The sequence below is a fragment of the Lepidochelys kempii genome, chromosome 8 (genome assembly GCF_965140285.1).
Source record: "Lepidochelys kempii isolate rLepKem1 chromosome 8, rLepKem1.hap1, whole genome shotgun sequence".
NCBI lineage: Eukaryota > Metazoa > Chordata > Testudines > Cheloniidae > Lepidochelys > Lepidochelys kempii.
Window position 1 is genome coordinate 40,899,883 of NC_136387.1, and position 22,564 is coordinate 40,922,446.

Here is a 22,564-nt window from a genome sequence, read left to right on the forward strand (position 1 = left end):
TAGACAATAGGAGCTGATCACTCTTGGCTATGGGTGGTGTTTTCTTCCAGGGAGCTCACAATGCAATTAAGCTGCTTCAGTATTTTGGATATCAATCAAGGATTTATTACTAGAATTGGCCTGATAATTGTTGAGCTGGGTGTGTGCAGGTGTAGGTTCATTAACATCTGGAACAGAAATTCCCATGATGCAGTGCTTCCCTGCTTTTCTGGTCCCAGAGTTCAGTGTGCTTCTCTATTCTTCACTCTTTATGCCAATCTCTGTCCCATCTTTCATGCAGATGAGGCTAGGGGAGTTATCGCTGTTCTTCATTCTGTATGCTAATAGAGATGTCTTAATCTTGTCACCCTTGCCAGGAGGGGGTCTAGGTGTGTCTCGCAAGGGCTCTTCACTGCTCTCTGTAAGCCTTTTCTCTGATCGGTTTTGGTTCAAGTAGAGACGGGGGGGGGGGTGTCTTTCATGACTCAGACTGGCTATATACTGCACCCTGGCTCCCCAAAAACACAGACCTGACTTGAATTGAGCCCCCTCCTACACCCCAAACCCCTCAGCCCCACCCCAGAGCCCTCACCTCCTCCCTGCCCCAGCCCAGCGAAAGTGAGTGAGGTGGAATCCAGTGAGCAGAGGGTGGGGCCTCAGAGAAGGGGCAGGTCTAGGGTGTTTGGTTTTGTCTCATTAGAAAGTTAGCAACCCTATCAGCGACCAGTCACCTGGGTGAGCAGGCTCGTGCCTGAGCCACCCACCACTCCTCCAGGGCCCCACGGCCCACACGTTGCTGGTCTCCGTGTGAGTGGGGCCCCGCCAGCCCTGGGGAGTCTGTCTCTCCTGTGCCCCCCGGATTTCCTCTCTTTGGCCCCTCTGACCTGTGCCTCCTTTATGATTCCGGGTTAATCTAGCCTAGCTATTGCCTCTCTATGGTCGGGTTTGGCACCGTCTAGCCTTCCCATATCCTCTCTATGGTATATGGTCCCTGGTCTACACAGCTCTTATTTATGGTTTCGGGGTGTTCTAGCCTTCACACATCCTGTCTGGTGTGTCCCCTCTAGCCTTCACGCTGCCTCTCTATGGGTTCCTTTGGCCCCCTCTAGCCCTCACTTTCCTTCTCCATGGTTTCTGCCGGGGCCCCTCCACCCCTGACGTCTCCACTCTGTGCTCTCTCGCGCGGTGCCGCCTGGGAGCCGGGACTCGGGAGCGGGATGTGGAGGCTGCCGGGGCTGCTGAGCCGAGGTCAGGGGTCTGGAGCGGGGCTCACACAACACACCCGCTGCGTATCGCGGCCGGGCCGGGCCGGGCCGGGCCGGGCCTCGGCAGCGCTGCTAGGCCGGGCTGGGCGATGTCCCGACGCCCGCGGCGGGGGCGGCCTGAGCGAAGGCATAGGCCGGCGAGCCCTGCCCCGCGCTCTGAGGGCACCCGCAACCCGGCCGGGCAGCTCTTGACCCCGGCGCGGCGCTGGGGCGGGAAGGCTCGGCCCACTTCTCGCGCAAGGTCGCATTTTCCTTTTAGCAAGTCGCCTTAGACACCCCCACCCCCGCGCTAGCTGCCTGCCTGCCTCCCTCAGCTCCCGTCCTGAGCCCTTAACGTTCCCAGAGCCCAGCCGGGCCGTCCAGCTGTGTAATCCGGTCCTAGCAATCAGCCTCCCCAGCCCGGACCTGAGCGCCCTCCCCAGCCTGTCGCTGGCTCAGTAAAGTGGTGCCCAGGACTCAGTGGCCCAGTTACACCTGCCGCGTGGGAAGGTTAGTGTAATAAATGAGGGGGGGAAGCTCCCTTTCATGAATACCTGGCCAGCCAGTTAGCTATCAAGTCCCTCTTGGTGGCTGTTCTCTGCTTGCTTTAGCTGTAAAGAGTTCCCCAGGTAAAGGAAAAGGAGAGAGCACCTGACCAAAAGAGCTAGTAGGAGGCTAAAACTTTGTAAAATGGGGGGGGGGGGGGGAACTTTGATCCACAAGCCAAAATAAACCTAATCGCATCTATTTAAATATGCCCTGTCTAATGATTTCTTCTAGGTATGGAAGATGAATTTTTGTACCTGGTTCAAGCCTTACACTGCATTCGTGCTTATAGCATTGCTGCTCCATGTCTCCTCCAGAGAACGGGACAAAGGGGAAGTTTTTTTCCCATTTTAAAAAGCTCTAGCCTCCCATTGGCTCTTTTGGTCAGGTGCCCACTCCTTTTTCTTTACTTGGGGAACTTGGTTAACCCTTTACAGGTAAAGCAAGCAGAGAATAGCCAGCAAGAGGAACTTCATAGCTAACTGACTGGATGGATGTTCATGAAAGGGAGCTCTTTCCCCCCAGCTCCTTTCAGTTATTACATGCTCGCTAAGCTGTGACTGCCAGGCAGTCCTCTAGTAAATTCAATTACTTGCTAAACTACAATTTCCATTTTAATTAACCCTACAATTCAAAATACCCCATTTTTAGGGAGCTATATGACCCCCACGTCAGAAGCATAACAAAGCAGCTGCTGCCCACCCTGCTTGAGCCAGTTTGGGTTGCAATCCATCCTTCCCTTTGGATGGAGGCTGAGTCTGGGAAATTCTGCCCCGAACAAGAGTGTTCCTGGAGGTTCAACACCAAGTGGGGATTAGACTGGAAATGCTCCGACAGCTTCCAGTTCAGGCTGCTTGCTCCCCAAATAACTAGAGATGGGGGCTTAACTTTCCTTGTGCTAGCATCAGTTCACTCCTGAAGGGAATGGGGTCTCTGGCTCCCTGTGGAGCAGAATGCATGCCAGTGAGGCAGCACAGACACCCCTATATAGCCAAACCCAATGTTCCTGAGGGTACAGAGCATGTCCTAATGCTGGGGAGGCTGCTCTGTCCTTGAGCTACATGCTGGAGTGTCTGGAATCTCCTCCAAGCAGAATCCCAATGCATTGTTCCCCTCTCCTAACTCCACATGCAGCCCTTCACCGTCTCCATGTGCTGAATGCTTCAAGCTCTGTCCATGGGATCCCAACCCTGCCTGGCAATGAGGAGCTCCGGAACGCCACCTCAGCGCTCAGTGCTGGACAGACTCCATCTGAACAGAGGTGAGGATGGTCAACCTTCTGATGTGGGAAGCAGGGAGGAGACCTGGGCAGCTCCTACAGTGCAGTACCCAGCTAGAATGCAGAATGAGGGTCAGGGAACAGGGGAAAGACCTGCATAGCCCACGTCTTATTCTGTGTTGGGGGAGAGGCAATTGAGGGCTCTGTCATCGTTCTCAGTGCCCACTATGCTTGTAGGCAGCAGGTAAGCAGCTTTTGGGGTCTGCGTGGACTGGACTTCTTAGCCAAAGGCAAGAAGTGTAAAGGGGCGTCCTGGAGATATTCCCATTTTGGTTTGGTCTGGTCATACCATCCCTTCACCTCAGTCAGTGTTGAAGACAGCAGCAAACATGCTCCAAAGGCCACCCTGTTCTCAGGAACTGCAACATGAAATCCCTTTTCCTGATGGTGATCTAAGGAATTGCTGAAGTCATCGTCTTTTAATCCGGGTCCTGGTTTTCTCTCTGTTTTTTCCTTCTTATAACCTAACTCAGTTTCACCTCTGGTCCCAGGTCCCTATCCCGTATCTTTCTCCCTCCTGGCCCATGCAGGAGTTTCAGCGTAGTGCCCTCTCCCCATATCTCTTCCCCTTCTGCCTCAGATGTCCACACTAGGGAGAGTGTTCTAGCTAAGCCCTTTGCATACACTCCAGAGTTCAGTGTGGGTAGCATGCATTTGACTGGGTGAGGTCTCCATGGTACTCTGGAACCCCTTTGGCCAGCCTGTGCAGGCCCAAGGTCAGGGTGAATTCCTGCCCTCTTCCCCAGCATTCCCACTGGTGGGCCATACTGGTGCTGCAGCATGAGTCAGGTTGTGCCACACTGTCAATCTCCCTGTGCTGCACCCGGGCCATGTCTACACAAGAACTTCATCACCACCATTTGCAGTGGGTGCTGCTCCAAAGCTGCAGTGAAGCTGGAGCTCTGCCACCTTGTCGTGTAACTTTGCCTACTCAGAGTAGAGTTAGACACCAGAGTAGTGCTTACCTAATGCTGCTCCCCCCCGGCAGTGATGAATGGCACCCAGTGCTAGTACAGCTGCTTTGTGCCTCACACACTCTACTCTCCTCCCTTCCCCTCCCCTCCCCTCCAGTCCTGTATTGCCTTTTGCCTCATCTCCTGGAGGATGGTGATTTGCTGATGTGAAGCTGCTGTCTGAGTGCCTGGAAACAATGTAAATGTTTCACAGTGGCTCTCCCAACTCAACCCCCCACGCCTGACCCATTTAAGGCTTTATATAGGCTTGGAAAACAAGCCTGAGCACTGCTGGCCTGAAGGCTGAGCCTAGTGGCTCGGTGCAATGGGCATGTCACCAGCAGGTGTAGTCTGGCAAACTACCAGCAGGACTAGAATTTACATACAACTTATGCTTGCTGCTGGCGATTGGGTGCTCAGGTGCTCTCAACTGATGAGGGCGGGGTTCAGTGCTGTGGGGCCAGGACCTTTCTCACTGGCCTTGATGCAGGATTAGGTAATGGGGTCCTTATGGCCCAGTCAGGTGGGCCCTGTGTGGGGGGGGGAAGAAATAGGTGTCCTAGGGGAACAGGACAGGGCTAGGGGAGGGATAAAGTGGCTGCTCCTCCAACCCAGTTGGAACAGAGGGTGAGGGGTTCAAAATTTAATAGTGCTTAAGGTTGAATTTTGAAACTGATATGATCCCAGAGAAATCAGGGTGAGAAAGGTCCACCCAGCTCAAGCAAAGCTTTGGGTTGCTAAAACGTTGCAGGAGTTTCCATGTGTTTCTCCCCCTGGCGCATGCTTGGTTCTGTCTGTATCCCCCTGCCACCACTTCCTCCCCACCACAGTTCTGCTGCTGATGGCCCTGGGTTTCACAGAGTCTGAATTTTAAGGACATTAGATCATGTAGTCTGACCTGTACAACACAAGTCCTTGAATTTCACCCAGTTATCTCTGTTTTGAGCCCAGCAACTTGTATTTAGCTAAAGCATCTTCCAGAAAGGCAGCCAGCCTGGATTTGAAACCATCAAGAGATGAAGAATTCACCATTTCTTTTCCTTGCTAGTTTGTTTCAATGGTTAATAACCTCACTGTCTTAAATATTTGTCCTGTATTTCTATTTTAAATGTGCCTGGCTTTATCTTCCAGCCATTGGTTCTTGTTTTGCCTTTCTGTGCTAGATTAAAGAGTGGTTTAGACCCAGTGTTTTGTTTCCTTGACAATACACAGAAATCAAGTCACCTCTCAGTCTTCATTTTGATAACCTTAAACAGACTGATCTCTTTAAGTCTTGCACTGTAAGGCATTTTCTTCAGCCTTTACATCATTCTGTGGCTTTCTTCTGCATCCTTTTTTCAACATCATTTTTAAAGTGCAGACACTGGAAATGGATGCAGTATTCCATATCAGTCTCACAGATGTCCTATACAGAGATAAAATTATCTTCCTGCTCTCCACACTCATGTTTATATCTCCAAGGACTGTATTAGCCCTTTTGCTACAGATCACACTGGGAGCGCATGTTGAATCCTTGTCAGAGTCCCTGTTTCCTTAGTCTGTAGGTGTGACCTGCGTTCCTCCTTCCTACATGTATAACTTTCCATTTGGCTGTATCAGGGTTCCCTCCCCACTCTGAACTCTAGGGTACAGACGTGAGGACCCACACGAAAGACCCCCTAAGCCTATTTCTACCAGCTTAGGTGAAAAACTCCTCAGGCACAAATTCTCCCTTGTACCTTGGGTTTAAGTAACGCTGCCACCACCAAGTGATTTAACAAAGAAACAGGGAAAAGGACCACTTGGAGTTCCTCTTCCCCCAGCAATCCCACCAAGCCCTTACACCCCCTTTCCTGGGAAGCTTGAGAATAATATCCTAACCAGTTGGTTACAAAATGTTCAAAGACCCAAACCCCTGGGTCTTGGAACAATGGAAAAATCAGTCAGGTTCTTAAAAGAAGGATTTTATTTAAAGGAAAGGTAAAAGAATCACCTCCGTAAAATCAGGATGGTAAATACTTTACAGGGTATTCAGATTCAAAACACAGAGGATTCCCCTCTGGACAAAACCTTAAAGTTACAGAAAACAGGAATAAACCTCCTTCTTAGCACAGGGAAAATTCACAAGCAAAACAAAAGATAAACTAATCTGCCTTGCCTGGCTTACCTATACTGATTGCAATATTGGAGACTTGGATTAGGATGGGTTGGAGAAGATGGATTTCTGTCTGGCCCCTCTCAGTCCCAAGAGAGAACACACACACACAAAGAGCACAAAAAAAACCTTTCCCCCCCAAGATTTTAAAGTATCTTCTTTCCCCATTGGTCCTGTTGATCAGGTGCCAACCCGGTTAGCTGAGCTTCTTAACCCCTTACAGGTAAGGAGGAATTCTAGGCTACCCCTAGCTGTATGTTTATGACAGGCTGTATTAAAAAGCATTCTATTTGAATGGTCCCAGCTTACTAAGTGATCCAGGTCATTCTGTATGGCTACCTTGTCCTCATCATTATATGCCACTTTGTCAATCTCTGTGTAATCTTCAAATCTGATCAGCTGGTTTTTTTTTTTTTTTTTTTTTTAATATTTTCTTCCTGGTCTTTATAAAGATATTGAATAGTGTTGGGCCTAATACCTATCCCTGCACAACTTCACTAGAAATACCCCCTTCCAGGATGATCTGTCAATTAGCCAGTTCTTAATCCTTTTAGTGTGGCTTGATATTGTATAGTGCTCATTTTAAAATCAGAATGTTGTGACATACCAAGGTACAGTCCAGACCAATGAGTATCTATGTCACCCCTGCCCTGTAACCTGGGGTGCCCTTTACACTGCTTTGCTGCTGGAGCCACTAACCTGGACTGCTCACAAACAGCCTGCGGTATGTAAGTCACTCCCAGCTATGTCTGTGTGCTGCTGCAGCCAGCCACCCTTTGGCTGTTACCAGCCTTAAAGAGTCCACAGAATGAGTCCAGCACATTCCCAGTCCCAGATTTTCCCCCAGAAACGTATGTCTGTACTGTCCAGCCATCTTCTGGACAGTGAATATATTGAGTCTGTTCTTCTTTTGAAAAAATAATACATACACAACTTTGGTTACCCCATATGGTGTCCCCGGACACTTCAACAAACACATTGGATTAGATGAAACAGTAAAACAAGTTTATTAACTACAGAGAAAAAGATTGTAAGTGAATACAAGTAATGAAGTGTAAAAGTCAGAATTGGTTGCAAGAAAAATAAAGGTAGAATGCTATCTGGGTGCCCAACTTAACAAACTATATTAGATTCAAAGCAAAGTTTTCTCATCACATGCTTTCAGCAGTCTTATTGACCAAACTCATAGGTCGGGCCCCTCCCCCAGAATCCAACAGCTGTCTCCTTTGTCTCTTCAGGTGCAGAGAAAGCAATGGTAAGGCCGAGAGAGAGGATGTTTGTCCCACCTTTTTATAGTTTGTGCCCCCTCTTGAAAAACATTTCTAGCTAAGACCCAGAAGACAAAGAGTCTGTATGGAAGGATATTTCCTGCTGTTTTTTCCCCCAAATGTTTGAACTTCTTTTGTTTTCTTTCACTGCTTGATGACTCTGTTTACTACTTAAATCCAAATTAAGCCAAGCAGACATTCCTTTGTTTATTTAGGACAGACCTGACTTCTGCCTGGGCAGATCTGTGGGATTTGGAACATGTGTTAGGCTATGTCTGCACTACAGACCTTACAGCAGCACAGCTGTAATGCTGCAGCTGTGCCGCTATCAGGTTTCCCGGTAGTTGCTCTATGCCGACGGGAGAGAATTCTGCCGTTGGCATAATTAAACCACCACCAACAAGCGGCAGCAGCTATGTCAGCGGGAGAGCGTCTCCCACTAACATAGTGCTGTCCACATCAGCGCTTCTGTCGATGAAATTTGTCGGTCAGGGGAGGTGTTTTTTTCACACCCCGACCGACAAAAGTTTTTCTGACAAAAGTGCTAGTATAGACATAGCCTTAATAACATCATACGGGGGAATCTTAGAACTTTATATACAATGTTGTCACACATTTTATCAGGATAATACTGACCGGCAAATTATTTTTCAAATGAGTTTTCAAATGATACCTTACAGGGCATACTTTGAACAAAGATTATTACAATAGTGTATTGGGTGTGAATATAGGGGTGTATTTTATCATAGTGGTACTAAGTCAAACTGCTTCCATACAAAAACCAGTATGTTACATCTATGCAGTCACCTGTATCAACCAAACTTGTCATCTCATCAGAGAATGAAACCAGGTTTGCTTGACAAGACCCATTCTCCATAAACCACGTTGACTGGCCTTAATTGTTTTACCCTCCTTTAATTCTTTAGTCATTGAATCCCATCTCAGCATTTCCATTATTTTGTATGGGACTAATGTCAGACTAACTGGCCTATAGTTCATCCCCCTTGCCCATTTTCAATATTGGCACAACATTAGCACTCTTCCAGTCTTCTGGAATTTCCCCAGTATTCTAACATCTGTTAAAAAATAAAATCAGCAGGCCACAGATATATTCATCCTACTCTTTTGGGATTGTTGGTTGCAAGTTATCTGGGCCTGCTGATTTAAAAATATCTGTCCTTAGTAGATGTAGTTTAATGTACTGGAAAGTACTTCCTCATCCTAATGTTATGTGAGTGTGTCATTCTGCTTCTTTCCAAACACAGAACAGAAATATTTATTTAATACTTCTGCCTTATCTGCATCGTCATTAACAATTTTACCATCTCCAGGCCTACACCATTGGTTGGATACTTTTGTATCTAATATACTTTAAAAAATTACTTCATATTGTCCATATGAAGTCCTGTCAACCATGGATTTTTTCCATCTTTAGATTCCCTTATATTTCTGCACATCATAACTTTTGATATATAATGATTGTCTATTTCCCCTTTTAGCCATTTGTTATATATGCTTTTTTTTTTCTAATTGCTGCCTTAATTTTGCCACTGAACCAGGATGGGTTAGCCAATGTTGTCCTTTTGGTTAGAAAATTGTAATGTTTAGAAACTAATGATGATTTACTGCTGGCTGCAGGACACCTTCCAACATGTCTCCTAAACTGAGGGCCTCTCAAAACAACATAGTTTTTCTGTCCACACGTTACAGATAGGAGTAACCATCTGTACTCTGGTTTTATTTGATGGTCGGTAACAGATCCTCACCAATACTTCTGCTTCGAGCAGCTGGCCCTCTCCTCTGCCCCTGTCCCAGTCTGCCCAGTTTGCTGCTCAGCCTTCGGGCTCTCAGCTGCTCCACTTTCCTACTCCCTGCATTGTCCTGAATGGAGAAGAGATTGCAGGTTTGCTGGAGTAGGTGGAACCCGGCACTCAAGCCATTTCAGTGTGGGAACTCAGCCCAGTCACTTATCCTCATGTTCATTGCCCTAAGCCAGGGGTGGCCATCCTGAGCCTGAGAGGGAGCCAGAATTTACCAATGTACTTTGCCCAAGAGCCACAGTAATACGTCAGCAGCCCCCACTATCAGCTCCCCCTCCCCCGCTCCCAGTGCTTCCCACCCACCAGTAGCCCCACTGAGCAGCGCCTCCTTCTCCCTCCCCACACCTCCCAATTAACTGTTTCGTGGCGTGCAGAAGGATCTGGGGAGGAAGGGGGAGAAGCGAAGGTACTGCAGGCTCAGGGGAGGGGCTGGGAAGGGATGAGGTGGGGGCAGGGCCAGGGGTTGAGCAGTGAGCACCCCCTGGCACACTGGAAAGTTGGCGCCTGTGTCTCCAGCCCCGGAGTCAGTGCCTGTACAAGGAGCCGCATATTAACTTCTGAAGAGCCGCAGGTTGGCCACCCCTGCCCTAAGCCATTGGCTGAGTGGAGTTTTTATGCCATGTTTGTAGGTCACCAGTAGGACCTCAGACGTCACCTAGAAAGGAATCAGCAATCAGTGCGGCTCCTGGAGCATGAGTGTATTGGGCTCCTGGCATGAGGCACTGCTTAATTTCCAGGCAGGTGTCTGCAACAGTTTGTGAATGCTCTTCAGGCACAGTGCCCTGCAGAGAGTAATACAGCAGTCACACAGGAGCCTGGAAGGCTGGACTGGAACTTTCTTGCCAAGCCCAGGCAATAAAGAGTGCTCTTGGCAACAGCTGCGACTGTGAAATCCAGGAATAGGGGGGAGTAACAGAGAGCAGGAAAATGGCCAGATGCACTCTAGTGCCGCTGCAGAGATCATCTCTGCAATCCTTGCCCTTCTAGCATCTTGGCTTAGCTTTATTGGCAGCACCAGAGACTGTCCAAGTCATGGCACCATCCCAGATCTATCCTGTCTGTATTCCTTTCCACCCTCACACTGGGATCCCCTCACTGCCCCTAATTGCTGTGGCCTTTGCCACTGTTCACATTGCTACTGCTTGCCCTGCTTCTCAGGGAGTGCACCAAGCAGTGCCGCCTAAAGGAAGAAAAGTGAAAAACAGAGCTGTAGTTAGTACTGTGCAGGCAGGAGCAGCCAAGCAGCAGCACTGGATTCCCAGCTTGGCAGGGATACAGAAGGAGAATTGGTGAATAATGGCATTAAAGTTTTTAAAGCTCTGATCCCTACAGCTGCAGCCATGAGTCTCCTGAGATGTCATTGACAGGTGTGGAGCACCTGCTGCTGGCAGTGCTTCCTGATACATCCTGTGACATGGGCATCAGGAGACATCGATGGGAATGGTGGGTTGGAGCTGTGCTGGGCACAGAAAAAATGGAAGGGTAGGAAGGGGTGAGGTTATGTTTCATTCCCATGGCCTACTGCTGGCTCCCTGGGAGCAGGGTTAAGGGGTCTTGAGATCGCACAGCTGCCAGCTCTGTCCCTGTACCTGCAGTAGCAAGCCTCCAGAGAAATGGAGCTGGCAGCTGCTCTCCTGACACAACTTCAACACCAGCTCCATGTTCACTTCATTTCGTGCTTACACTTTGGGGCCTAATAGCTTGGTAATCCCCTTAAATGATGCTAAGTTTCCCACACTGTGCAGGCATTCAACTGGCAGGTCAATTTTCAAGCCACGCTGCTCTTGCAGATAGGTCATTTTGAGGGGGCTGCATCTCAGGAACCTCTGTGCAAATGCCCCCAGATTTGTTCTCTTCAGTCTATTCCTGGTCCTTACCTGACATTCACATTTTCAAGTCAATCTAACTCTGCATGTGCATTTTACAACAGGCTGATAAGCAGAGCCAGGTCATTGTTGGGTGTGTATGGGTGGGAGTGCCTTACCCTGGGAACTGCCTGACCTAATGACCCTGTGTTTGTGCCTGTAACCCCTGGTCTGAAGTGAGTTTCAGGCTGATCTATAGAACTGAGAGTACTAACGAACATGTGCAGTGGCTTCCTGTCTCCACTCTGGATTGTTGCGTGCAGTAGCTAAGTACACCACTGGGAGAACCAGAATGGGGACATGACTACACTGCAGTAAATCACCCATGTCTTGCCTATGTCAGCTGACTCGGGATTACAGTAGCTCAATTTAGTGTTGGGAGAACCAGAATGAAGTCCAGTAACTTGAAATATTGGCTTACCAGACTTGTTCTTGGTGCTTGACACTAGCTTGGATCAGGAAGTCCTACAGTGCTAGTTTTCTGTGGCTCATGGCCATAGTTTTTTCCCCAGGTCTATGCCAAAAGCATCATAACCTGAACATTTTAAAAGCAGGTCAGGGAGGGTGGGGTCCTGTATTTCCTGAACCCCTGCATTGATGGACCTCAGATTTGCACTGCAAACCCAGCATCAGGTCTCCAATCAGACTTTGTCTGCCTCGCATAGTAGAGCCCTTTGAAAATTCAGATCTAAACAGAAAACTCTGATTGACTTAACTGTGGTGTGGGTTGGGCCCCTATAGTATAGAGAACTCATTATCTCACCCAGTTTTGCAGGGAAAGGAGTTTTACATTATTTTTTGTTTTCCAGTTATTTACTCTCACCTGGCTGGCAGAGCGGACGGGGTCGAGATGGCTGGGAGCAAGGGAATGGGCAGCGACCCTTCTTGAACCTGCAGCCTCACTACACAATCCTGGATGCCTTCACCTGGGTACGAGATAATCTCCTCCTGGTGATGGGGGAGGGAGCTGCGACCAGTGGATGCCTCTATAAAGGGCAGGGCCAAGGCACCTGTGAGGAGGGAGTTGGTGGAGCTGCACCTGGGGGTTGGGGGGAACTGTGATCAAGATGTCTTCTGCAGGGATGTGGGCAGTGGGATGCTGTGGAACTGTGACCCAGATGCCCTACAGAGGTGTGTGGGGTGGACACCCTGTGGGAATGGGGTGGGAAGCTGAGGTTGGATGGGGAGCAGCAGATGGAATGCCCTTATGGAGTGCGGTGGGGAGCTGAGCCTGGGATGCCCTGCGGGAATGGGGTGGGGAGTCAGGGATGGCTGGGGAGCTGTGGACAGGATGCGTATGGCAGTGTGGAGGGAAGTTGCGGCTGGGATGCTGTGTAGTTGCGGAGCTGTGGGCAGGATGCTCTGCTGTGTCTGAGTGCCCAGTGGAAAGGGAGAGTGATGTGCTGCAGGGAGGGGAGAAAGGAAGGGGTGGTTTTCTCTGACTTTTCTTTTCCTTCCCTTAGGGCGCACTAGCTGTGCTTGCTCTGCAGTTGGCCAGGCAGATCCCATGGCCGAGCCCTGTGCCAGGGGCAGGAAGAGAGGACGGGCATTGCCGGGTGGGTGGACTCCTCTCTTCTCTGCTGCCTCATCAGCACTCAGGTCAGTTCTGCCTCCTGCGGGAGGACAGGGGCCCAGGGTGACTGTTGGTTGAGGGTGTCTGCTGTGGGAGTGCTGTGAGTGTACAGGGAGGGCTGTGCTCCCCTGTGCAGAAGGCACCTGTCAGTCTGAAATTGGGAGCCAGTAGGGTGTGAAGTCCTGTGAGCCTGGGGGTCATGTCTCTGGGAAACACCCTATCCCTTCACACTGGCTTGGGCACCTTCTGGGCTGAGACACACACAGCAGGTTCCTTGTGTTCCCTGCCCTGGACTTTGTGGAGTTCTCTCTTCTCCTGCCCTTTGGCCCCATGCTCAGAGATGGGAGAGCTCTGAGCAAATGCTCAGGGGGCCCCAGGCACTGCCGAACATGGAGGGGGCGACCCCAGGCATGTCCCACAGGTGGCATTCTGCATGGCTTTCTGGTGTTGGGGCTTGTCTTCTGGGTTTCAGTGCCAGCTGCAGGCTCATCCAGTTGCTGCAGTAACCAGAAAGTGCCCTGCTTCCTGCTGGGAGGGATTCCAGACACTGCGCCAGAGAATCCATCCCCTGGCATCCCCTCAAGGCAAGGAGAGCACCAACTCTGCCCGGAAACAGGTACCAGCCCAGGCTGTATGGGGCAGGGTACCCAAGGCAGAGGGATTTTTTGGGAGTCTCAAGGAGCCAAGAGTGCAGGGTGTCTCCTGGAGGTGGGGAAGAAGTCTATGGTGCAACTGAGGGTGGGCTTGATTGGCCTTGGCACCTGGGACTCTACGTCCAGTTTGGTGTCCTTGCTTCAGAAGGGGTGTTGACTTGGAAAGGGTCCAGGAAAGAGTCTCAAGAGCAATTAGAGGGCTGGGAAACCTGCCTCACAGTCAGAATTGGAGGGAGTCCCATCTTTTTAGCTTATCCCTGGTTAGGAGTTAACTTTGATCATGAGCAGCTAGTTGTGCACAAGGAGATTTTGGAGAGCGGAGGACTCCTATGCAGCAGTCAAAAGCAGTGGGATCCACTGGCTGGGAGCGTAAAGCAGACAAATCTGTACTGGAAATAGAGTGCATGTTTTTAACAGAGAGGGAATTGACCATTGGGAAAACTGCTTTCAGGCTGTGATGGATTTTGCATTCTCTGAGACAGCTGTGGGGATTTGGGATCTCACTCAGCTTTATAGTGCCACTATGATTCCTAGTAATCCTGTACAAAAGGAAATCATGATTGCAATCTCCCCGTGCCACCTTCTGCCCATCCCCAAGAGCTCCTGCTGTTCAGGAGAGGCTGTATGGGTGCCAGCGGAGGGGGAAGGCATCTGCCAAGAAGACACGTGGGCCTGGGAAGAAGGGTGCTAGCAGCAGAACTGCCTCATCGTCACAGCCAAATCCCTCCCTCTGTGAGGGTCGTGGCAAGGGGCTGTAAGGAAACAGCTGTGTTTTCCCAACAAGGCTGGGCAGTGGTGGGGAGAGTGAGGAAGCGCTGCGGGCCACTCTCAGTTTGGTAGGGGGCTGGGCGTGTGGGAGAGGAAGCGCTGCGGGCCCCTGTCAGTTTGCTGTGGGTGGGTTGGGCCTGCAGAAGAGCTGCAGCCCCTGGCAGTTTGCTGTAGGGGCAGTGAAAGTGGTGTGTGTTGGAGGGTTACCTGCCAATGAGCCATCATTGGGTCTTGCTGTTGTAGTCCTGTCAGTCCCAGGATATTAGAGAGACAAGATGGGTGAGGTAATATATTTTATTGGACCCACTTCTGCTGGTGAGAGAGACAAGCTTTTGAGCCACAGAGCTCTTCTTCAGGTCCTTGAAATTAACTCCCAGTGTCACAGCAAAATGGAAGGTCAACAGATTGTTTAGCATAAGTCATTAACACACATTGTATTAAACCATTCAAAGTGAAGTGGCCTGTTATCCCCCCTGTACTCATAAGACGAAAAAGAGTGTGTTAATGGGTTACAGATCGTTGTAATAAGCCATAAATCCAGATGACCCATCATGGCAGTTTCTCCATGTGGAGAGATGATGTCACTAAGAAGCGGAGGATTCATAGAGTCATAAATTCCAAGGCCAGAAGGGACCATTGTGATCATCTAGTCCAGTGGTGGGCAACCTGCGGCCCATAGGCCGCATGTGTCCCATCAGGGAAATTCGCTGGCAGGCTTCGAGATAGTTTGTTTACATTGACCTTCCGCAGGCACCTCCGCCCGCAGCTCACAGTGGTCGCGGTTCACCGTTCCTGGCCAATGGGAGCTGTGGGAAGCGGCGACCAGCATGTCCCTGCAGCCCACGCCACTTGCCACAGCCCCCATTGGCTAGGAACAGCGAACTGCAGCCACTGGGAGCTGCAGGCGGCCATGCCTGCGGATGGTCAATGTAAACAAACCATCTCACAGCCCACCAGCAGATTACTCTGATGGGACGCAGATTGCCCACTACTGATCTAGTCTGACCCCCTGTATAACACAGGCCAGAGACTTCCCCAAAATAATTCCGGTTGGAATTAGAGCATATGTTCCAGTTCCTGATGTCAAGGAGTGTGAGGCTGTGTCTGTGAGTGCCCTGGAGCAGTGGTGCATCGAGGAGGGACACTGGTGACATAATCCAGAATGCTGCTACAGGAAGGTGCTCACTGAATGGCTGGCTACTTGTTCAGTACATATTCTTACTGCAGCCTCTGCCTTATTTGCTGCCACCATCCAAACCCCACACTGAACACAGCAGAATTAATTGCTTCCTGGCACTTGTCACTCCAGTGTTTGAGCACTTCACAGTCCAGTTTGTATCCACAACACCTGTGAGGCGGTCAGGGGTTATTATCTCTGCTTTACACATGAGGCACAGGAAGATTAAAGTCAAACGTGTTCATTAATTTTGGATGCCTGATTTTTAGAGTACACAGCATTACATAGCACTTTATATGTACACCTGTTGAGTTCAGTTACAGCTGTGGGCGCTCAGAGCTTCTGCAAATCAGACCCAAGGGGCTCAGATAAGGCACCCAGGAAATGAGGAACATGCAATGAGTGTGAAAGTTTGATTGCAGTGATTTGCCTAGCATCCTAAAGGAACTTTGTTGCAGAACAGGGATAGGATCCAATTCTCCAGAGTGGAGTGGGGTGGAGTGGAAGGAGGGAGGCAGAGGGGTTGCAGGATTCCTGGTCTGTCTCAGGCCCATGCCTTACCCTGATCTCTCCTTGCAGGGGAGCGTCCATTCCCTGAGAGCTGCAACACCAGCCTGGGGCCAGCCCACTGCAGTGCACAGGTACAGTCTCTTTGTTTCTCTGTGAATATTTGGCTTTAGAAGGAGCTTGTCCCAAAGCACGTAGTCGGTGCTCTTTCTAGTATAGCCTGACTGATGCACCGTGTCCTGGGAGAGTCATGGTCACAGAGCAGGAGTCATAGCTATGGCACTTCTGCCCCCTTTCTACCAGTTGTGTGTAGTGGCATCCTGCCCTAGGAGTCTGCACAGCACACACACTAGTGCTGTGGGAACACGCTGCCAATAGGGCCCAGTCAGGATCAGGACCTAAGTTCCTTCTAAGCTGCATGGCTGCACAGCAGGCTATCAAGGGCCATGCAGGTGCGCAGCCACAGGGTCCTGGACTGGAGAGGAGAGAGGTAGGGGGCATGTAGGGCTGCAGCAGGGAGAGGCACCTCTCCCTCGGCTCCACTCCCCTACAGCAGCCTGCACCCCAAACCCCTCGTCCCCAGCCCCACCCCAGAGCCCTCACCCCCCCCACCCCCGCACCCAACCCTCTGATCCAGCCCTGAGCCCCCTCCCGCACCTCAAACCCCTAATCCCTGGCCCCACCCCAGAGCCCACACCCCAACCCTTTGCTCCAGCCCTGAGCCCCTCCCACACTGAACCCCTCAGCCCCACCCCGCCACACATCACCTCCATATTAGTGCACATAACAAAATTCATTCCGCACATGGATGTAAAAAATTAGAGGGAACATTGATCAGGACCCCATTGTACGTACATATCACACAAAGTGCACTCAAAGAACATTAAGGTTGCAAACTCAAGCACAAAATATTAGGAAATATCAGAATCAAGGCTGCCTTAGTTCAAGACCCCTTCCTGTATCTGTATTATTGTACAATCTTTAATTACATACTTCTGCACTGTTTTTTCCCTCCCCTGTGGTTGAGCTGGCTCTGCAGAGTCCTGAGGGATGGACCCAGCTCCCTGTTCCGTGGCTGGGCCAGCTCTGCAGGGCTTGCAGGAGTGAAAAGATCCCTATATTTCTGTTGACTGAGAGTTGCTCTGACTGACCGGTGGGAAGCAAACCTGCTGGGTGAGAAGGGGCCTCTCCATCCTTCCTCTCCTGATTGAACTGCATTGTAAATAGTAGCATGCAGCTAATCTGAAATTAGATGAAGCGTGCACTGCTGCTACTTGGTGGCACCAAACTGTATAAAAGATACTAGGAAACAATTACTCCAAGCCTGGCTCCCTCCCTCTCCTGACTAGGCAAATTAGGGGGTGCTGCTAATTAGCAGGGAAGTGAGGAAAAAGCCATAAAACAAGGACAATGGGGGAGGAGGGAGCTGATTTATTTAGCTGACAGGCTATTTAAGTTTGAATGATTTAGAGTGCCAGGAGATTGGCTGCTCCATGTTTGCTGAAGGGAGATGCTGCCTATGCTGCTGAACCTGACCTGGGAACGGGAGGAGCAGGGGGTAGGGGCATTGCCAGCAGATCGAGGGACATGATAGTTCCCCTCTATTCAACATTGTGAGGCCTCATCTGGAGTACTGTGTCCAGTTTTGGGCCTCACACTACAAGAAGGATGTGGAAAAATTGGAAAGTGTCCAGCGGAGGGCAACAAAAATGATTAGGGGACTGAAATACATGATTTATGAGGAGGGACCGAAGGAACTGGGATTGTTTAGTCTGCGGAAGAGAAGAGAGAGGGGGGATTTAATAGCTGCTTTCAACTACCTGAAAGGGGGTTCCAAAGAGGATGGATCTAGACTGTTCTCGGTGGTAGCAGATGAGAGAACAAGGAGTAATGGTCTCAAGTTGCAGTGGGGAAGGTTTAGGTTGGATATTAGGAAAAACTTTTTCACTAGGAGGTTGGTGAAGCACTGGAATGTGTTACCTAGGGAGGTGGTGGAATCTCCTTCCTTAGATATTTTTAAGGTCAGGCTTGACAAAGCCCTGGCTGGGATGATTTAGTTGGGGATTGGTCCTGCTTTGAGCAGGGGGTTGGACTAGATGACCTCCTGAGGTCTCTTCCAAACCTGATATTCTATGATTCTATGCATTTCTGTGTGGGAGGGTTACTGACTGCCTTTTCAGGGCTCTCCTGATTCTATGGAGCTGCTGCTGAGTAAGAGGTGGCGCAGCACTCCCCTGGCCTGAGGGGTCTGCTCTGGGCTGGAGAAGGGTCTAGCTGGCACCATGTTAGGGGAACGTTGATGTGGCTCCCCTGGCCTGAGGAGCCCTCATGGGACCCGGGGAATGTTGAGCTGGAACCTCTGGCTTGCAGGGGCTGTTTGGGTGGGCTAGGGGAGCGTTGAGGTGGCTTACCTGGCCTGAGGACCATGTTTGGGGTTGGGGGCACTTCGATGTGACTCCCCGGCCTGAGGGTACTGAGCAGGGTGGCATTGTGGGTGTGTTCAGACAGCTCCCTAGCCTGATGGGACTGGGTGAGGAGGTTTTTGTCACCTCTTAGAGCAGGGGTCTCCAAACTTTATGAGACGAGGGCCATATTAGATTTTTGAAGGGGCTTCGCGGACCAAAGTGACTGTGAAAGAAATTAAATATATGCAAAAATGTACGCAAAATCGTTAAAAAAACAACACTACTCTACTGTGTCAGTGTTGCATTAAATTCTAAATCAGGTTTAAAAGTTAATCAATGCAGGTACTGTAAGTTGGGTCCCCTTTTTGGGTCTGCTCTGCCTCGTGCCTGCTCCCTTCTCCCTGTGCCTGCTCTGCTGAAGAAAATGACAAAAGGTTGAAAGTTTGGCTGTACTTTGGTAAGAGAAGCTCCAGGTTCCCATTGTTGGTTGGGACTGTTTGGTTCTATTAGTGCTGTAGTTAAAATTTAACCATTATGAAATTGTTAATTTTCGTTTTCTTTTCTCCATTTATTGGAGATGTAATTAAGCATCTGGCTTGTATTTTTATTCTAAGGCAGGGGTCCGTGCCTGCTTGGCTGCAGCAGCAACTCTCCCCTAAGTTGGCTCCCCTTTTGGGGGGGACACTGGCTCCCAGAGGCACTCAACCCTCTGCACAGCTCAGCTGTGCTGCTGCCCTGCGTGAGCTGCTGCCGGCGGCCCCTTCCCCTGCCTGCTCTGCGTGCCTACTCAGCTGTTCGCTTCTCCCCTGTTGGTTGGAGGGCCGGACAAATGGAAGCCCCAGGCCGAATCCAGCCCGCGGGCCAGCCGTAGTTTGGAGACCCCTGTCTTAGAGCACAAACGCCATGACAACCTGGTTTGGTATACTGTGGCCCTAATGTGGGGAAGGTGCTCTGGCAGCCATGACAGGAGCTGTCATGAGATTTGGGGGGCTTGCTAACACTCCTCTAATTCTCTTCCTTCTTAGGGGCTGTCATTTTCCACTCTCCAGGGGAAGCCAGCACAGCAGGAACGCCTGGAGAAAGCAGCTACCCAGCTGCAGCAGGTGTTCCGGGTCAGCGTTTCCATTGCACTCAATATCCTTGGTAATGTGGACCAGGCTTCATTATGTCCTAAACTGCAGATAGCAGGAATAGAGACAGGGACACCCACACACCCTCTCCTTTTTGGAGGACCTCAAATATGTTGGGAAGCCTCTTGCTGTTGTAGTCTATGGAATCTGCAGCATTAGTAATGGTTCCCAGGTGTTCTTTGTGTGAGTTGGCTGTTGTCACGGCCCCGTTACCTGTCCAGAGGGTGGGGTTCCTGCAACCATTGTCAGCCTTTGCAGAGTCTTCTGTGCCACCTCTTACTGGAATTCACCCAGCTTTGCAATGAACTCTGGGAAATAAAATGACGGGGAGCCTGGAGCATTGGAGAGGCTGGTGATGAGGCTAGAGAACCTCTCCCCCAACACAGGGCTGGGTCATTGGTCCCTCCCGACTTCTAAACTCCATGGCTTCAGGTGGGGTGGGGCCAAGAGTTGACAAACTTTGCAGGGTGCAGTGAGGCAAGCTGCTATGGGTGGGACACGATGAGCTCCATGATTCTGTCCTGCCTGATGCCTTTGTGCTGCTTTGCTGAACATGCACTGTTCCCTCCCCAGGGATTGAGAGTGTGAATAATGGCCACGACAGGGCAGCCTATTCCTGCTTCAAGCTGGCAGCAGATCGGGGCTACAGCAAAGCCCAGTTCAACGTGGGCCTTTGTTACGAGCATGGCAGAGGCACGGAGAAAGACCTGGCAAAGGTACCTGGTGGCACGCAGAGCCCTCCCCTCACACACACACTTGCACTATCAGGAGGCTGAGTAGCAGCATGAATAGGAGCAGTGGTGGAGAGGGAATGCCTGTGAGACACTTTGCTCCAAGGTCCCTTGCCTCAGGGAGCAAGGCATCGATCCCATCTATACCCTTGTGTGCATCAATGAATGCCTGTCAGCGCAGGGGCACCCTGCAACCCTTGGGTGTGTGTGGGGGTCCTCAAAAGTCCTGGGGTAGGTAGTAGAGCCCTGTGCAGGACTATTTTTTTAATCCCACTCCTGTTCAGATCCATACCCACTCCCACCGACGCTCACATTGTTTCTTAATTTTTATCCCGCTCCTGCTATTGTGGCAGTGGATCCTGCAGGACCCGCAGGATTCCAGTCCCACTGCAGGGCTCTAAAACTGTCCTTGCAATGGCTGGATGTGCTGCGCTCAGCAGATGTTTCCCCACCAGCATCCACCCACTCCCTAGATCCCCATGCAATGCGATGAGGACAGCCCAACCAGCCCAAATCACCGATACAGAGGGGTCAGAGTCCTCATGCACTCCTACGAGGAGATGAGCAACCCCAGCATCTTCCCTTCTCCACGCAAAGGGATTAGAAACCTCTAACCCTCCATGCAAATGGCTGAAGAGCCACTGTGTTGTCATGCAAAGGGGATGGGAAGCCCCCACGCTCCGCCATCTCCAGGCGTAGATAGGTTGGCAATGGGGGCTCTCCCTCAGAGCTGGTGGCCAGAGAGCAACCACTGCTGGCTGGGGTGTTTATGTTTGTGGTGATGGAGGACTGTTTTTTAATCCTGCTCCCATCCTGCCCTGCATTACTCACTCTCACTCGCTCCCACATTGTTCCTTGAATTTTTATCCCACTCCTGCTATTATCGCAGCGGGTCCTGCAGGACCCACAGGATTCCAGTCCTGCTGCAGGACTCTAGTGGGAGGTATTGTACATGTAAATGGAAACTGTTAATTATTCCAGCCAGGAAACTCCTAGGAGGGAAGGTTAGGGCTGCAGAGTCAAACACCTTCCCATCGGGAGATGGTAAAGCTAAGGCTGCATGTGTGCCAGTGTAGGCTTAAAAGGCATGGGTGCCTTGGGAGGACTGCCCCTCATGGGAGGAGACTGGGCTCCTTTGCAGCCCTGTCCTTTTCAAATGGACCTTCCCAGGCCCTGTTCCATACACTTATGTATGCAGCATTAGTAGTGGCTGGGAGAATACTGTTACCATATGGTACATATGTAAAACACCACCACATGTGCAGGAGCCATGTCCTGCCTGAACCACCTCCCAGCAGCTTTGTGTGGGTACACTGAGATGTACATCTTGAACCTAGGGAGCATTGGTTGTAGCACTGCCCCTGCTGTGGCTATTTTGTGCCACTCAGCTGGTGCAAAGGAACTGCAAAACCATCTTAGTTGGGCATTGTGCCAGTCCCAAGGCATAGAAGAGTCTTTGGTGTAACTAGCCCTATGCCACCCCCTATGGAATCGGGGTTGTGGCTAGGAAAAGAGGGTGCAGTCCCCAGCTGCCAATTATCCCATTTCCCTACTTTCACTCTCCTATGTGAGCAGTTGCTGCAGCTAGCACAGGACTGTAATGTGATGGCATTTGGATAGCAGAACGGGTGTGATGAGGCAGTGGTGCAGGCATGTGCTGTGTATGCTTGGGGGTGGGGTGTTCATGAGGGATGGTGCACACTTGGGGAGAGGCTGCGTGTCTCTCATAGTCAGTTCTCTCCCTGATGATCATACCTGGGAAGCAGGATCTCACCTGAATAGTCTCATGTTTCTGGTGCATGTCTGGGATCTGCAGGGCGCTGAGTGTGAAGGAGGTGATAGAACAAGAAGCAGTGGTCTGAAGTTGCAATGTGGGAGGTCTAGGTTGGATATTAGGAAACACTATTTCACTAGGAGGGTGGTGAAGCACTGGAATGCGTTACCTAGAGAGGTGGTGGAATCTCCATCCTTAGAGGTTTTTAAGGCCCGGCTTGACAAAGCCCTGGCTGGGATGATTTAGTTAGTGTTGGCCCTGCTTTGAGCAGGGGATTGGACTAGATGACCTCCTGAGGTCTCTTCCAACCCTAATATTCTATGATTCTAGGAGGCTGCACAGGTAGGGAGGGTATTTCTGCTAATGGCTGCCTGGGTGAGTATGCATAGCTTGTGATGAGAACCGGCAAGGGGGTTTGGATGCAAATGCATGCTGTGATGTCCTTGCCAGGCTGGGTAAGTATTGGAGAGTGGCAGCCTCCTCACAAAGGTGCCTGGGACAACGCAGCCTGGCACGCATACCTCTGGGCGCTCATGATGGTGTTTCTCTGTTTCCAGGCAGCCCTCTATTACCATCGTGCAGGCAGCAATGGGCACCCCATGGCCCAGTACCGCTATGCCAGGTTCCTCTTATGCCATGGGCCCAAAACTGAAGGGGCTGACATGCAGAAGGCAGTGGCTCTGCTGGAGCAGGCAGCTGCAGCAGGGCTAGTGGAGGTGAGTGTCTGCAGCACATGAGTTATTGCTAAGGCTGAGTGT

At 50.6% G+C, this 22,564-nt stretch overlaps 1 protein-coding gene across 1 annotated transcript in view; it reads left to right on the plus strand.

The window, feature by feature from the left end:
* The first annotated feature begins 1,082 nt into the window (after positions 1–1,082).
* Positions 1,083–22,564, plus strand: part of DELE1 (DAP3 binding cell death enhancer 1) — a 47,351-nt gene continuing 25,869 nt past the window's right edge. The window contains exons 1-9 of the mRNA XM_073356199.1: positions 1,083–1,227; positions 2,904–3,030; positions 11,898–12,018; positions 12,552–12,687; positions 13,134–13,277; positions 15,839–15,900; positions 19,197–19,314; positions 19,875–20,017; positions 22,364–22,522. Coding sequence (XP_073212300.1) covers positions 1,107–1,227; positions 2,904–3,030; positions 11,898–12,018; positions 12,552–12,687; positions 13,134–13,277; positions 15,839–15,900; positions 19,197–19,314; positions 19,875–20,017; positions 22,364–22,522 — 1,131 coding nt within the window. The 5' untranslated portion in view covers positions 1,083–1,106. The remainder of the gene's footprint in view (positions 1,228–2,903; positions 3,031–11,897; positions 12,019–12,551; positions 12,688–13,133; positions 13,278–15,838; positions 15,901–19,196; positions 19,315–19,874; positions 20,018–22,363; positions 22,523–22,564) is intronic.